This window comes from Harmonia axyridis, chromosome 3 (assembly GCF_914767665.1).
Source record: "Harmonia axyridis chromosome 3, icHarAxyr1.1, whole genome shotgun sequence".
In the NCBI taxonomy this organism is placed as follows: domain Eukaryota; kingdom Metazoa; phylum Arthropoda; class Insecta; order Coleoptera; family Coccinellidae; genus Harmonia; species Harmonia axyridis.
The window spans coordinates 12,359,100-12,376,304 of record NC_059503.1 but is presented as its reverse complement, the minus strand read 5'-3'; the positions used below and the strand labels follow the sequence as shown (position 1 = coordinate 12,376,304).

The 17,205-nt window shown below is 33.6% G+C and overlaps 1 protein-coding gene across 4 annotated transcripts in view; it reads right to left on the bottom strand.

Moving 5' to 3' along the window:
- Positions 1–17,205, bottom strand: part of LOC123674470 (hormone receptor 4) — an 80,522-nt gene that overhangs the window by 20,750 nt on the left and 42,567 nt on the right. For 2 of the 4 annotated variants that reach the window (XM_045609347.1, XM_045609350.1), the window contains one exon: positions 26–130. In XM_045609347.1, the coding sequence (XP_045465303.1) occupies positions 26–125 (100 nt within the window). In that variant the 5' untranslated portion in view covers positions 126–130. Of the gene's footprint in view, positions 1–25; positions 131–12,346; positions 12,784–17,205 lie in introns of those variants that run through there. The other 2 variants (XM_045609346.1, XM_045609348.1) reach the window with 2 other exon arrangements.

Genomic DNA, 17,205 nt, shown 5'->3' with positions numbered 1-17,205 from the left:
AATGAGAATAAGAAAGACAACCTACCGTCACTACTACAGCGTGAATCAACTTTCCTCCGTTTCAATTTCAAATCTTGAAATAAGCTCATCTTGTCAAGTTCACACGGTCCACGCGTCAGGGTCATTATTCCTAGAAAAAAAAAGAAATATATAACTTTTTGTTGGATTAGCTCATCAATCAAAGTTTTAACTCAATTTGGTCGGTGTAGTGCAAGTAACACAAGCGAATATTCTTTGTTTATTGAATTATTTTACGAAATATCTTACTTTCTTGTGGATTCATTATTCTCTTTCAAAAGAGAGCGTTGTTTTCGACTGAAAGGAAAAAGTACAATTTCCCTAAAATTATTTTCAACGTTCCTCTTGATTATCCTGGTGAACAATATCTTGCATATTTGGGTATCGACATTTCTCTTTGTCATTTCATCGATACAACATCCAAATATAAATTCGAGCCCCTTTTTATATTTTTTTGTGAAAACGTAACTTTTATGTATTTATACTCATTGTTATCCTATTATTGTTTCACTTGATGTAGAGTTTCCTTTGTTACATATGTAGTTCAGGTCATTATATTCATTTCAAAGAAATTATTCATTCCATATTGTAAACCAGCAGTTAGTTATTTTAATGTGAAAAGGAGATCAGTGATAGTTGTCTTTGTTGAATCAAAATCCAATATATTGTTTTTTTTTTATCAAATTCACTGAATCTTATCCAAGTTCAAGGGATTCTTACGCTCATAGATCATTTTACTACGACTAGGACTTCTAAATTACCTCTGCTTGTATCAGTATTCGAAACCGTTAAATTTGTCTCCATTTTATTCACTATTATATTTAATCATTTGTCTTAGTCTAATGTCTATTTATTTGGTCATCTATTTGAGGAAGGGGAGTAGTCCCAGATAGCTGATATATCTCAATAAATTTTTCGAGTGCGCAATATCTTATTGATCATATTGAAGTTGCAGGGCCGTCGCTAAGAAAACTGGCGCCCTAGGCAGAGACCCATTTTACCGCCCTAACAGAAGCTTACTCTGCAGAATTATAAAAATTATTATTGGATAATCGGGGTCCTACCTCCCTGGCAAAAATACAAATCGAAACCCTTTCAGGCTCCTAGCTCAGAAAAGCTTGAAAATTTGTTTTTTTTTTGGTTTAAGATTACCGAGTAAAACAATCGGATGATGCGGATGAACCATTATTAATTCGAATGCGCCCACGCCCAACACTAGATAATTTGTTATAAAAAATGAAGAATATTATAAAATAATGTAATGTAGTATGCAATAATGAAACTTCATTTCTTAAGAAGGGTCAGTTGGAAGTGATGAAATGGTATTTTTTCTTATATTTTGCATTCCATTCTGAGGAAACATTATACTGCTAAGAGAATTGAAAAGAAAATAATCCAGAACCCCAAGTGGCAATAAAATTCGGCAACGTAAAGAGAACGCCGACAAGCCTGATGAGTATCTACACGTGTTTTTTTAGCGTCAATAACTCGTAAACAGCACTATGAGGGGATCACGCCACATCTGAATATTTATGAGTATATTATGAGTATAAGCGGCACCTTTGATGGTTTTTGATGTTAATTGAATTGGTCGGTATTCCTTCCTGTTGTTGCTCTAAACTAAACTCTAATCCATATAACGTTAAACAAATTATTTCAACAAATATGTTGTCAACTTGAGAAATTGAAAATTAATCCTATAGCATTCAATTTCTGAAAACGCTTATAAAAATTCTGTGATTAGAGTGTGTTTACTACAACTTCAGTAGAATATCTCTATTCATCAGAATATATATATATATATATATATATATATATTTATTTATTCATCATCAACATCCAGGATTGAATAGGTTGTAAACCATTTCTCATTTTCTTATGGGTGTTGCCTCAAAACGAGTAATGAAGTGAAACGAAATGAGCCAATAACAATGAATAATCACCCTGAATGGAAAGAAGGATATGGTGCTGTAATTTTCTATGAATCTATCTCGTCTGATTTTTGTTGAAAAACAGGTTGTAATAACTTCAAATGTCAAAGGTTGCAAAATGTTCAAACTGAAGCAGTGAAGTTAAGGTGAGGATTGTGAACTTCAGAAGTACAGCGGGTGAAAGTACGTGAACATAACCAAGAGATGAAACATGTTTCATGGCCAAAACAGCAGTTGCCATTTAGATAACAACTGTGAAGGTGAATTCTCAAATTTCAATAGTACAATAATCCGAGAGATCATCATTTCTCGCTTCAAGGTTTTAGGGTACTGAACAAGTGCAAGTTGAGATATTCCTCTGCATGAACAATGTGCCCATTCTTCTGCATTATCATCATTAAGATCTTTCAATTTTTTCCCTGTAACTTTAATTCCGACTAGATATGAATTTTTATTTTCACTTCTATTAGAACTAGGTAATCTATGACTCTTACCAACCAGAGAGGAACACATGACAGATAAAATTAATTTGATAGTTTCAAGAGATTCTAAGAATATTAATCCAAAACTGATATTTCTCGATATGGAGAAATGGAGAATTTTATTAAAGTTTTTCATTTTTTAAGTTAACTCAAAAAACTTCAAAAATATTATCACGTGATGAGAAACAAAATGGTTTGGGCAAACTTGCGATGACGTCAATTTGAGAAAAAAACGTTTATTATTTGGTTTAAATTTCTTGAGTTTAGTGTTCTACTGCAAATTTCAACATTTTTCATAATAAAATATTAGAGTTATTTCAAGATGAACAGATTCATTATCTCCATAGAACAAGATGCATTTCAACTTAAATGCTATAATAAGAATGTAATGAATAGAATTAATCTTCACAATGAAATACTATTAAATAATAATAATTTGACAGGATTTAACTTTGTCAAATAAGCTATTGTTCTGTCTGACATAAACTCACAATTGTGGCTATGAAATAAAATTACAAATTATTGTAATTAGAGAAAATGTTTTCAAGATGGATATTTCTCAAGTGAGGATCCAAATGAATGAAGACATCATTTCCTATTATTGATAAAAGTACATGTGTTGAGATTCGCTTTGAACTTGGCCCTGTGTCAAATTCTGCTTGCCTGGCTTTCAATAATTCTTTTGAACTTGGCATGGGAACCTAGACCGAAAAAGTCCTCAAGGTTTATTCAAAACGAAACAAATATTCCATCTATTCAAATTGGTTCATTAATTTTCATCCAAGCCTAAGATCGAAACAATATTGTATAAATATGGAGGTTTATCTGAATTCCGTATTCACTTCCTATAAACAATAAATAACGATTACATCTTGAATAATAATTAACAGATTATTTCTTAACGATTTATTTTTCTTGAAATGGATATTAATTTTATTTTCTTAGTCATCCTTTCTCCAGTCGATATTTATGTCATATTTCTTATGTTATGACTCAAATCGTTTCATATCCGCTTGGGGAAAAATAACTTCTTAGCAATCGCAGAAAAATTCGAAACTAGTCTAGATGAAAGCAGTGAATATTCGGAAAATTTTAAGTATTTTTTTTGAGCGAATTTTATCATTTTCGTTTTATACAATCAAAATAGAAGCCTTCAAGTGCTAATATGAATTTGGAAAAAAATACCGATCGATACCATATCAGGGAAATCCAGGATTTGATTGATTAGATTTCTTGAGTTTTACGAGATTATAGCGGATAGTTTTTCGAAAAGAATTATAACAACAATCCTTTCAAGCGGATATTCTGATCAAAAAATTTGTTTTTTTTTGCTTAAGATTATCGAGTAAAACAATCGAATGATGCGGACGAACTATTATTTAATTCGAATGCGGCCACTCCTAACACTAGATAATTTGATATAAAAAATGAATAATATTATAAAATAATGGAATGTTGTATGAAATAATGAAACTTCTTATATTTCTTAAGAAGGGTCAGTTGGAAGTGATGAAATGGAATTGTTTTCTTATATTTTGCATTCCATTCTGAGGAATCAACATTCTGATTAGAGAATTGAAAAGAAAATCATCCAGAACCCCAAGTGGCAATAAAATTCGGCAACGTAAAACGAACGTCGACAAGCCTGATGATTAGATGTGTTTTTTTTTAGCGTCAATAACTCGTAAACAGTACTATGGGGGGATCACGCCACATCTGGATATTTATGAGTATTTTTTTTTCAAGCGAATTTTATCATTTTCGTTTTATACAATAAAAACAGAAGTCTTCAAGTGCTAATATGAATTTGGAAAAAAATTCCGATCGATACCATATCAGGGTAATCCAGGATTTGATTGATTAGATTTCTTGAGTTTTACGAGATTATAGCGGATAGTTTTCCGAAAAAAACTATAAAAACAATTTTTTTGAGCGAATATTCTGATCAAAAATTTAAATCGGTTCAGTACGTATGTCAACTGACTCAATTCTATATTATATGCATATAGACCATCCTGTACATCAAACAACAAGTTGAAAAATTCTAAGTTTATATTTCCATTCCGCTTTAAGCGACACAATAACATTATAATTGAAGTGGTGTCAAGAAACTTCAGTACCTCCGTTCATATTTTGCAACTGTTATTTTTGCAAATGATTATATAAGAATATCATAACGCGATTTCTAGGTTGAACCCAATTAGGAAACGAAATTCGCACAATCGAAAATTTCAACACGATCGAAGTCAACGTTCTACGAACCTTGATATTGTGGAGTAGTCGGATTGCCAAATTAATTAAGTATAAAAGTGAAAGTGGTCCTCCTCGTCAACGTATCAGAATTGAATGTCAGTGTTCAGCCTGAATTTCGAACCCGTTTTTCGAGCTTTTGGTGTTTTCTCATTGACGTCATGTGCGTGGGCTTTTTATTATTTCAGCTGTTTTTTTTTCAATGGAGAATTGTTCTGTATGATACAGTCACGATAAAATTAATAATATAAATATTAGGTGTACAACTTTGCTTCCGCCATTTTGCAAAAGATGGCTGTAGCGTAGCGGTAAGTGGTAGTCGAAATAAATAGATCGCAGATGTCATACAATAATCTTAGGTATTTGTAAACATAACGACATCGAAATATTAGTAGATTTGTGTTTGCATCATAAAGTTATTCTCGATTAAACATGTCAGCTTACGAGCCAAATTCTCGTCATTTGCAAGAGGTTTTAATTTTGTGCTATAATATGAAGAAATCTGTAGCTGAGGCTCATCGAATGTTCCCAAATACCTATGGTGAAGCCGCTTTTAGTGAAAGCACGTGCTGAGAGTGGTTTCAACGCTTCGAAAACGGCGATTTTGACGTCGAAGACCAGCATAGCGGTGAAAGAGGGAAATTTTCGAAGATGCAGAATTGGAGGCATTACTTGATCAAGACTCGCGTCAAAAGCAACAAGAATTGGCAGGATCATTGGGAGTGACGCAAGAAGCCATTTCAAACGGCTGATCAACATTTGAGTTTTTTTCTGCACATATGTGCAGGAAATAAGGGAAGAATAATTCATTTTTTGCTCGTATTTCTGCCTTTTTGTCGGATTGGACCAGAAGATAGGTCTTCAATACAATCATTATGCCCCATTTTAATTATTGTTCTGCACTGCTGATATCATGTACACAAGGAGATATAAGTAGACTTCAATTTCAACAGAATAAATCCATGAGAATAATCCTAAGATGTAGTAAGTTCATACCTGTATAGTAGTCATGCATAATGAATTGAACTGGTTACCTGTGGAAAAAATATCAAGAAGGCCAATCTAACCCTAATTTACAAGATAGAGCATGATCTTGTACCACGATATCTGTAATATTTCTTAGAAAGAAGAGGAAATTTTTATGACTACAATATTAGGTCAGTAAAAAACTTCAATATCTGCACAGTGAGAACAACTTCTTTACAGAAGTCCTTGTTCTATGAGGGTGTTCGTTTGTATAATGGTCTCTCAGAGGAAATTAAGACGGCCCCATCTTTGGGTACATTCTGCGGAAGATTAAATGGCCACTTGAAGAAATGTGGATGATTATATTGTTGTTGTGTTGATTTTCTATTTTCTATACTAGCCGGGTGCTAAATAAATTTTATCATTATATTATTATTATTGAAGTCTTGGAAGTGATTTAGAAACAAGAAAATTGAGTGCCGTACGAGTTGTAGGCGAGATATGTTGAAAGGTGTTTGTTTGCTTGTCAACAGCTGCTTGCAAGGCAAAGACGGAAGGGATTTTGCATCGCATTGTAACTGGAGACGAGAAATGGGTTCATTACGTTAATCCCAAGCGCAGAAAATCATGGGGATATCCCAGTCATGGAGTCATGTCGACGGCCAAACCGAATATTCACGGTATTATGAAGAAGTAAAAAAATTGGATCGATTCGTGGATCGCTTCAAAAGATGACCAGTGTTTTTAACACGGGATTCGTACGCTTCCCGAAAGATGCAAGAAAGTAGTGGGCCAGCGATGGACAATACTCAATAAATGTATAACCAGTTTTTTACAATAAAGCTTGGAATTTCGGAAAAAAACGGAGGAAGCAAATTTGTACGCCTATGTACTACAAAACCATTTTTCATAGGTCACGAGAATTATGAATTCAATCAATTGATTCATCAAAATATTTTAAATATGAATGAAATTTTTTTTTCCGATGTTTTGTTTGAATTTTCTATGGTTCTGAAGAATCTATCAATTTGAGATTTTGCACAAAACTTGAAATTATTATATTAAACATACACACGAAATCTTATCCCGATTGGATTTGTATTCACGCAAATATTGAGTATTTCCTTTCCAATATTTCTCTTGAATTTTCTATGGTTCTGACGATGTTATCAGATTGAAATTTCGCACGCTGCTTGAAATAGTTATATCATATTATTACCCAAAATATCAACTCTGCCGGTTTAGTGGTCACGAAAATATTGGGCATTGCTTTTCTATATTCCCTTTGAATTTTCTATGGTTCTGGTTAAGCGATCAACTTGAAATTTTCTACTCGGCTTGAAATTGTCTATCCAAATGCAAATTTTCATAATGATCAAAAAAACAGTTTTGGAATTAACTTCATGCTTGATGAATTTGGCCATGAATTCATAATCAGCTTGACATACCTTAGAGTTTTCCCCAATAAAAATTCGAAAATTATAGACAATGTGACGAAATAATAGAGCGCTATATTCGAGCAAAGAGAGCTCAAAAATGATGGAATAGAGAAAGAGCCTGATAGGATCAAAGAATAAAATTTTAAATTACAATAGGAAAACTCATTACCCAAGTACATAATTAAAATGAGCTTTAATTATCTTCAATTAATTTAAGTATCATAGTAAAATAACTTCAATCACAAATAACCTGAGGATAATTCTATGCTGTATACGCACATGGGCCAATGAATCGTTATAGTCATAGAACAAAAGAGAACATTTGTCAAACATTCAATTTTATCACATCAACCAATGATTCTGCAACCACATACAAATTCAAGTTGAAAGAGCTGTCATTATTACTCAATTGCACATAAGTCCTTGATGAATTGATAGAAACAAAGGTCATTCTAGCGAATACTACCTTGCAAAATACGACTGTAGCTTTCCAAGAAAATCATTGGGTTAGGTTAGGGCAAAAACTGAATCCGAAACACGACGAATTTTGTTTTTTGGACCGAAATCTGATGAATTTTGATAACAAAATTCCTGCACCATATCACAGATCGAATATAATGTGTGTTATATGTGAACGAATACATAACTGAAGCTACGGTTGTTATTGTAGTGAGTTATTGAATTAGTCTTTTTTTCTGTTATCGTCCTTATCACTGTTATCACGTACGAATGAGTTGAATAGAATCACGCATGTGCGTAGAGACTAATTCTCTAATTCTGATGCAAATTCTACAGTCTATGACGTCATTAAATGCAGTCTCTGATGGGGTTCTATTGATAAAGAGGAAAAGTGAACCCTTACTATTTCATCAAGTTTATCCGTCTGAAGGTAAATCACACTATAATTCTCAGGAGTATTCTATAAATAAGTTTTGAAGGTCGTAGTCTTTTTAAGCAGTTTCTGTAGTACACGAAAAATAAGGGAAATAGGTAAAATGAGCAACAAAATGAAATGATTTTGAATGTTTTTGATGTGCGGATTTCATCAATAGCTCATTTCAAATAGCTCTGGTTTTTGAGATACAGGGTTATTGATGTTTGCTCTGACCCCAGCCAAAAATGAAGGAATAAGTATATTTTTAACAGACAAAATAGAAATTTTCCTACTCAAAACTGAAATCTAATAAAATAAATTTTACTTGGAATTATACGTGACTAATTATTATGATATTAGGTTGCCTATGAAGCTTTCTTTCATACCTGCTTCATCTCCACCAATTTTAAAGTAGGGAACATCTACGCATTCACAGCTTGGCTTGATTTTCAAGCTATTGTTCAAGATTTAACAGCTGTCAAGTGATTTATTCTCAGTTTGGTTTGGCAATTTATTATGAATAGACTCACGCCTGAACAACGCTTTGCTAATAGTGCAATTTTATTTCGAAAATAATGGTTCTGTGCGGAATACGTATCGCGCACTACGTCCATTTTATTTTGTTTAGCGATGAAGCGCACTTCTGGTTGAATGGCTACGTCAACAAACAAAACTGCCGCATTTGGAGTGAAGCTAATCCTCAAGTGTATGTCGAAACACCGTTACATCCAGAAAAACTGACTGTTTGGTGTGCTTTATGGGCTGGTGGAATCATTGGTCCGTACTTCTTCAAAAACGATGATGGCCAGAACGTTACAGTCAATGGTGATCGGTATAGAGCCATGATTACTAACTTTTTCATTCCTGAATTGAACAACCATGATGTCTAGGAGCTATGGTTCCAACAAGACGGCGCAACATGTCACACAGCTCGTGCCACAATCGATTTATTGAAAGACACGTTTGGTGACCGCCTAATTTCACGTTTTGGACCTGTGAATTGGCCTCCAAGATCTTGTGATTTAACACCGCTAGACTACTTTCTGTGGGGCTATGTAAAGTCATTGGTCTATGCGGATAAGCCACAAACCCTTGACCATTTGGAAGACAACATTCGCCGTGTTATTGCCGATATACGGCCACAAATGTTGGAAAAAGTCATCGAAAATTGGACGTCCAGATTGGAATACATCCAAGCCAGCCGTGGCGGTCATATACCAGAAATCATATTTAAAATGTAATGCCACAAGATTATCTTGCGGATAAATAAAATTCATGTCAATCGGATAATCCATCGTTGTTTTATTGCAATTTAAAGTTCTATAGCTCTAAAAAAAACACCCTTTATTATACGTGTCTGTCGGTATTATATATTTGAAAAAATAATAATAAACAACTACAATTCGAGAACACTCATCTGAAATCCAAGATGGCGGACGAAGGATCCCCTTAAGTAAGGAACAAATGGATGCAAATGAATTCAGCATTGTTCCTCCAATAGAAAACAAAGGTTTTATGTTCCTTCAACACACGGAGTACGGTCTAGGATACTCATGAACCAACAAAGGTTACGACTGGACCTTGAGTACCATTGGATTGCAATCCATGACCGGAATCCTGATTTCTCGGCTTCTAAGCAAGACCAGGCCGTTATTTATTGTGTTCCGTTCAATTGAAGTCGCGTATACTGTTACAGCATCTTTGAAAACTTATGACCACTTGCCTACCATTGTTCTCAGGGGGAATGAAAGACCTATTTGCATTCTGGTGATAACTTTATCCATACAATATTTAGTCACCTTCGACAGGTTTCTGTGAATAATGTATAAGATATTTTAACATCAAATGAATGTGTTGTTATAGTTTAGATTATTGTTAGTAGCCAGATGACATAATTACATTCTGTTTGAATTGAAAGGCGTAGGATATGTGTTGTTGATTGTTCTCACGGGATCTCGTAGAATGAAACCTTGAAATTTTTGAGACAAGGAGAAAGTTTGGCGTTGGTTTATCTTTGGAGCATCAAAAAAGTGAAAGTTATTTGGGCAATGGTGTATTTATTCATTCCATATTAAGGAGAATGAGTCAGGGATCCGTTGTTCCTTGTATCCGTTTGACATAGTTCCTGTTTTGTAGATTACAATATGAGTTGATATGATTCAGTGCTATTTTGATTCTCTTCGATCTTCTATACTTTTTTTTGTTGCTGTCTTGAACAAATTCGATTATAAGTATCATTTATAGTCGTCCTATCGAATGTTATTGTCCTTTCAGGAATTTCCATCTTTACTTGTCCAATTTCAGGCATGGGATTAAAAAAATATTTTAAAGTTATATGTCTATAGTAGTGGTGGAATACATTAACATATGTTTTGACTACCATAAGCTCTGAGCCTCAGAAATATCTCGGAGAGGATTAAGAAAACACCTCACCTCCAGGTCTGGAGCACTGATGGTACCACCCATACCAAACCAATTTTTTTCTCGTTAGTACCAAAATTCAAAAGACGTATGTCATATTTAATGTTAATATGAAGTTATTGCTATAGCCCTTCGATGATCTGTTTGAGGTTTACCAAGTGATTCTAGAACATCATGCATATTTTACATGAGCCTTCATCCTGTATTCATTGAACAAATTTCCTAGTTACATTTCAAGTGGATTCATCACAAAAATAGTTGTTATATTTTATTTTGACGGGTGATGTTACTTCAAATTTAGGTAGATACTGAGGTAGAAGGTTTTTAAGTCATTACCCTAGCACGTGCTTTAAAAAGTATCAAATGAAAACTCAAAAGTTCTGATTGTATACTACTCTCAAGATCAAGTTACATTTTAACTTTTTAATGTTGATTTGCCAATGAAATTGAATATCATTTTGTCTAATCATCCTGAATGGTAAAAGTACCTGTATTCATATTACTTGATATTTTAAAAAATATCACAACATTTTATATTAGACTGAGTAAATAATGCTTAAAAAATAAAATGAATCATATAGAGTCAATATCATTACAATTGTTAGGTGATTAGCAATTCGGGTCCAGATTATGTTCCAAAATCCACACAATGACATCAATATTGTTTATTGACGGTCACTGAACCTCATATCTAACGGCTCGAGAATATTTGGCAAATTCGCAAATTCCCAACTGAAATTTTGATATCAAAATATAAACACTTAGGAGATAGAGGTGCATGACACTGTATCACTGACTTCCTTGTTTTCCATGGTCATATCTCTTGGTTTTTATATTTAGCGAATTATAATAATTTCTGTTCTAATTTTTGCTTTTTTTACTGTTCTATTTACTCACTCATTTGGATATACTTATTTGTTAGATAAATATCAACTCTTTTTAAGGGAATAAACGAATTGGCCACTTTGCTGATTTCAAAACATTGGCTAAGTTTTCAGATTTCATATTCTCTGCCGTTTCAATTGAAAATTTTTCTTCAACTACAAGATATCCTGAAAGAAAAAAATTTTTGCATCGATTTCTTCAAGGTTGTGAAGATTGAAAATTACCTCAAAACATAATAGATTACATTTTTTACGTTTCGAGAAATACTTTCTTGACTGGTTCATATTAGAAATAATAAATTGAATTTTTGGGCCGACATAAGAAGCTGAAAAATTATTGAAAATTTCTCAACCAAAGCTTCTTGTTTTAAGGGTGTACTCTATCCTTTTCACTAGGTTCTTCGGTGTAGATTCATTTTGATTTTGTGTGTTAGTTTTATATCACTTTGAGAATTGAAAGCTTTCTCAATTATTTCAATAACAAATTTCAAATTTTTGGAATGATGAAAGCAATCTTTTTAGAGTTTCTCCAAAAAAACTAATGCGTACACGTGTATTTCAATTTTGAACTTCAGAATATCAATGAATGGAAATATTACCAAATAAGAAAGCGATAAATGACAATTAGCTCAAAGTAGTGTTTCAGAAAATTCGGTAATTTCATGATAATGAAGAAATTTTGAAATTCATCATTGAAATAATTGAGATACGATTGAAAAACCTTTCAATTTTCAATGAACACAAAATCAAAACCTTGTAAGAAGAGTATTGTACATACATATATTTCATTAAAAAAAAATTAGTAAAGAAGACCTTAAGATTAGGTTAAGAATTTTGAAGTGATATGACTTTTTTGAAACACCTCTTGAAATAGTTAATAGACTCATCTAGGTATACTGAAAAATCAAACCTTTGAAATTCATTTTCATATTATTAATTATACTTATCAGTAGGAAGCGCGAGGATGATGAACATATAGCAACATCACATCGAATTGCGTCGTAACATCCATAACAAGACGTAGTAAGCTGAACCCAAAACCGAGAAGAAGAAGAAGAAAAAGAAGAAGATAAAGTCTCACCGTAAGATGTCATTTTCTCCCATCAACTCGATGTGTGATTCTCACAGTCAAGTCCAAAATAGTCAAGAATCCATTTGATAGGCGAAACAAAGACGCACAATCCCTGAGCACATGGCAGTTTCGCGCACTTTTGTCCGTCACTCCAGTTAAATGAGAATGGACAAAGACGAAGATGCTAAGACCACGTTCCTAGGCCAACCGCGATCACTAACGGTACAAGTTGTACTATAGAAACGGCTAGACATCGCGTAGCTGAACCTGAGTCCAAAGTAGGGCACCAACTATGGCAGAACCGTTTGCGGTACCACCGGTCTACAGAACCAGCTATGCGTCGGAGAGCAACCCGCGGGTGGGGCATTCAGCCATCTTCATTAGCTAGAGAACCACTCTCACCTCGACGACGAGCAACGGTCTGCTGTTTTAGCGTTATTGCATATCACTTCTACTTTCAGAACTGATACTGGGGAACTTCTTGGGCGGGTTAGAAGCAGGAAATGTCAATGAGTGGTACTCTTTCTCTTCAGACCTTTCTGTGTGATATTTGGACGGTGTTGGTGGGGTAGGAGTTTGATGGCTTGCGTAACTTCCTAGTTTGATGCAACCAATGCAGTTCTCTGTGCATTGGAGGATATGGTAACATTAGAAAGTGTCGGACTGTTGGATCCCTTTCAGATGCTACATTGCGCAAAAGTTCCCATGGGTCGTTATCCATAATCTCGATTATAATAGTTATAACTGTTTGTGTTTAGAGGGAGATTCATCTTAGATAAGCTCCATCTTCCATTTGAAGGAAAAATATTGATACAGCGAAGTCCCTATTTTCGATAGATTTATCAGGTGTTACATTTGGTAAAACTGTTCGAAGATCTGACTGTCAACTCCAATGCAATCATCTACGTCTTCTTACCAAGGATTGAATCATTTTTAATTTTTGAAACGAATTGAAAAACCTTCTATATGGAGGTCTGCAACCTAGAAGGACATGCAACTGAGCTACCCCTTATCATCCAGCTAGTTGTTGATCACTATTTGAATTTAGAGGGAGATTCATTTTAGACCTGCTCCATCAATGCTCAATCCATTCCATTTAAAGGGAAAATCCTATTTGATTTCACAAAGACAAACATAGTCATCAAGTTTAGAGGAAAATGGGAAAATATTGGCAATTCAACGTCTGTTTAATGATTCTAATAGATGTTCTGAGTTGTGACTGTTAGCTTCAATGTATTTTCTATGCCTTCCTTATCAAAGATTTAATCATTTTGAATTCTCAAAACAAATTGAACTCCAGTTTAAACTGAAGTATAATTCATCAACGAAGTAATTCAGAAAAGTCAAGTGGATTGGGATTTGCAACCTTGGAAGCTGTGCAACTGAACTATCTCTTAGCAAAGCGACCAACTCATCATTGTGGCCAATGGTTTAGCTAGGCAACAATGAGCAAATAAAAGAAATTATACCTATTTAAATTGGTTTGATTTCATTTAAGCAATAATGTTTGGGTTTGAGGGGTAAGAGCCCTATTGCAAGGCAACCCATTTTCTTCTGGTTGAGGGGTTGTTAATTGAAAAATATTTACTCATCAAAACTTTTTGGAGAGGGATTTAACCATTACTTTTGTGGATTATTATAGAGGCTTCTGCTAGGGACAAGTAACACTTTATTCTCTTGACCTTTCTTCAAGTCATTACCATCTGTTAATATCTTTACACTTGTTTGAGCCAAGGTTTGTCCAAAGATGTTGATGTTGCAGATTGACGATCTGATTCTAAATTTAAAGATTCCTATAGTTTTGATCAATCAACACACATACCAGAAAGAATTATCTCTCTAATTATCATAGTTCAAATGTTGTTTTCGAAAGTTTCAGCCGATACCGGGGAGGTAGTCGATACCTGACTCCGCTACGGTTGAGCCAGCAAGCGGGACTAGAGCAAACTTCACTTCAGTGCTTTACTCATTCTCATAAGCTTCCGAAAAGTGTTTTCAATTTCAACTTTCTTGAAATTTGAAGAAATTCAGTTTGGCTTTTATAGTGAAAATAAATATGTACTATCGATTTTCCGAAGCAAACTCCAAAACGCATATTTAGACGGTCAACAAAACATGTTTACTCAGATGATTTTTCTAATGGTCGTCTCTAAATATATGTTTTTTCTTAGTGAAGACATTAAACTTGTCGTAAAACGTTTGTCAATGAAAACAAGTAGTAAATTATTATGTTATTCAAGGTATCTTGGAATTAAACGAGCTTCTGAATAGAATAAACTAATTCCTGGGTAAAGTTGTGGGACGGTTTCCTACAATAACATCATTTCTGTATTTGTTTTATACGTGGTGTAACTGAAAGCGAAATTGAATACGTTGAATTATTAAATTGAATTAATGACTCTGAAATTTACTCAACTGTTGAAAGCCCCTGTATTTCACATTGAAAAACGTTATGTGGCAATATTAATGATTTATCTGTAAAAAGTTCTGAATTGTTCAACTTCACGCTACTGACCTTCATAGGTAGGTACTATAACATTAACACTTCACTCAATAAGTTACGGGCCTAACCAGCAAAAACACATTTTTTCTTGAAAATTCAACTTTATTCGTCAACATAGTTACCTCCAAGAGTGATATATACACTCCAATTCTCCTCTAACTTTTCAATAACTTTCTGTGGAAAGATTTGTCTTTGTTTTCAAAATAGGCTAGATTTGGAAAATTAGCTGGATGGTCAAGCAGTTGGAAGTGCAATTAGTTCAATGTTTCCATGGTTTTCATTGAATTGTGGCAAGGAGCATTATATCGGCGGAAATCAATAGCCAATATTCCATGCCGTCTCAAAATACGGGTGCCATAACCTTGCCAGCTGATGTTTAAGATTTTCAACTCACATAGATTTTTCACAGACACAAACGACAAACAGAATTTCTCTGAATATTCATAAGTAGAATTGCTAAACATTTAGAATTATTTGAGACTGCCTTTTAATATTCTAGAGGGGAATGTTCCTACACCAACGAATTTGCAATCTCAAGTTGACCTGTCTTTTTCATGTGGGTCACCCTGTATATTAATATGCGTGATGTATTATTTTGTTTGTGTTGGATTTCAAACAAAATTGATAACTTACAAATTCAACAATAGCGTTTGATAGTGTCTCTTGTGTATGTTTTCGTTGTTGTTCAGGATATTGGTCTCTTCTAAAAAGTTAGCATATCTTGGAAACCATATCTTGTTTGACCTACATCCTAAAGATAGCGAAGTGGCATGTTGAAGCTAATAGAATGTCTTTTGATAACCGGTATCAGTAAATATCCTAGAATTATTTCGGATGTTCTTTAGGATGTTCCTGGTGAAATTAAAGTTTTTAAGTTACTCTAAGAGTTTCATACACTGTCGATTGGGATGGAGATTTTTCTGGAGCCTGATGGAGTAACTGAATCTCATGAAACAATAGATATAGATAATAGATATAATATAAAGATCAAAAAATTATTCAGAAAAAATACCTCTATATCTATATATTCATCACAGAAAACTTCGATATTCATGAAAATTGGTGATATTATTGCTTTAATTTTCTATGTTTCTGATGGCGTGAACAAAACTCAATTTTTTCAATAAAGCTTGATTTAGTAAGATATAAACTTAGTGGAATCTAATGTCGACCTTATTTTATAATTACATCATGCAACCAGGTACAGTGTTGGTTTGACCTCTGATGACCTTGAGGTAAATCCTAAATAATTCAATTATTCCATCATAAACAATAAAGAATAACTTATATGGTTCATACTATGATTAATTGCTCATTACTTAACTCTTCTGAATAATTTTTTCGAACAATTAAGACAGATGGTACAATTCATTTACATGTTATTTTAACTCTTGAATAGAGAATTTTAATCGAAAACTTTGAAAATACATTGCGTAACATTCGAATATGGAATTTCGAAATGCTGTTGACACATTGGGAAAATGTACACAAAGCATTTTGTAAAAATTCTGTTTTTTATTGGATGAGACAAAAAAATACTCGGTCCAAGTCTTTAAAATGATATAGAAGACGAAAATCAAAATGAATGAAGAACTGAAAAACTGAAAAATTAATGAAAATAATGCTGCAATTTCTATATTTTCTGGATATAATGTAGCTTTGGAAGTTTTACCATATGGTACCAACAATGAAGCAAGCACGTGATCTATAGGTACCATCTGCACTACAGCTACTTTGTATTTGAGATCACCATAACATTTCATGTTCTTAAATTCATGATGTTATCGAAAAAAAATCTGAGAGGAGAATTGATTTCTGGATTTCAACCTCAAAACTCATAGATCCGATTGTAAAGAAAAGATCAATGAATTTTTACAAATTCCATCGAAATTACTGGAAAAAATGTACGGAGGACAGACATATTTTTTTTAATGTTTCATGTATAGAACATGTTCCAAGACCTAAACGGCGAAATTGCTGTTTCTTTCTCGTGAAATACCGCTGGTTTCTCGGAAATAATGTAGAGATTACATAACGTAAACTTCAAAATTAAAGATTTACTCATGAAATATCTCAGAACCTAGGCTAAGTTTTGGCAATCGAATAAATACTAGTGGTGCAATTGGCCGTTAACCTTTCATCATTATAGCACACTCTAGTCGCTTGAACTCGAACAGTTTGTTCTTGCCATTGCCACCTACTCGATTCGAAGTTTCATCACAGTCAACCTTGATGCTACTGGCTGACTCAACTTATGAGTACAATGAATGAAATTTTTACAAGCCTGATGAGTTTTGAAAACATTCCCATAGTCTGCTGTTTAGAGTGGGAGTAACCAAATCATCTCAAATCACAACATTTTATT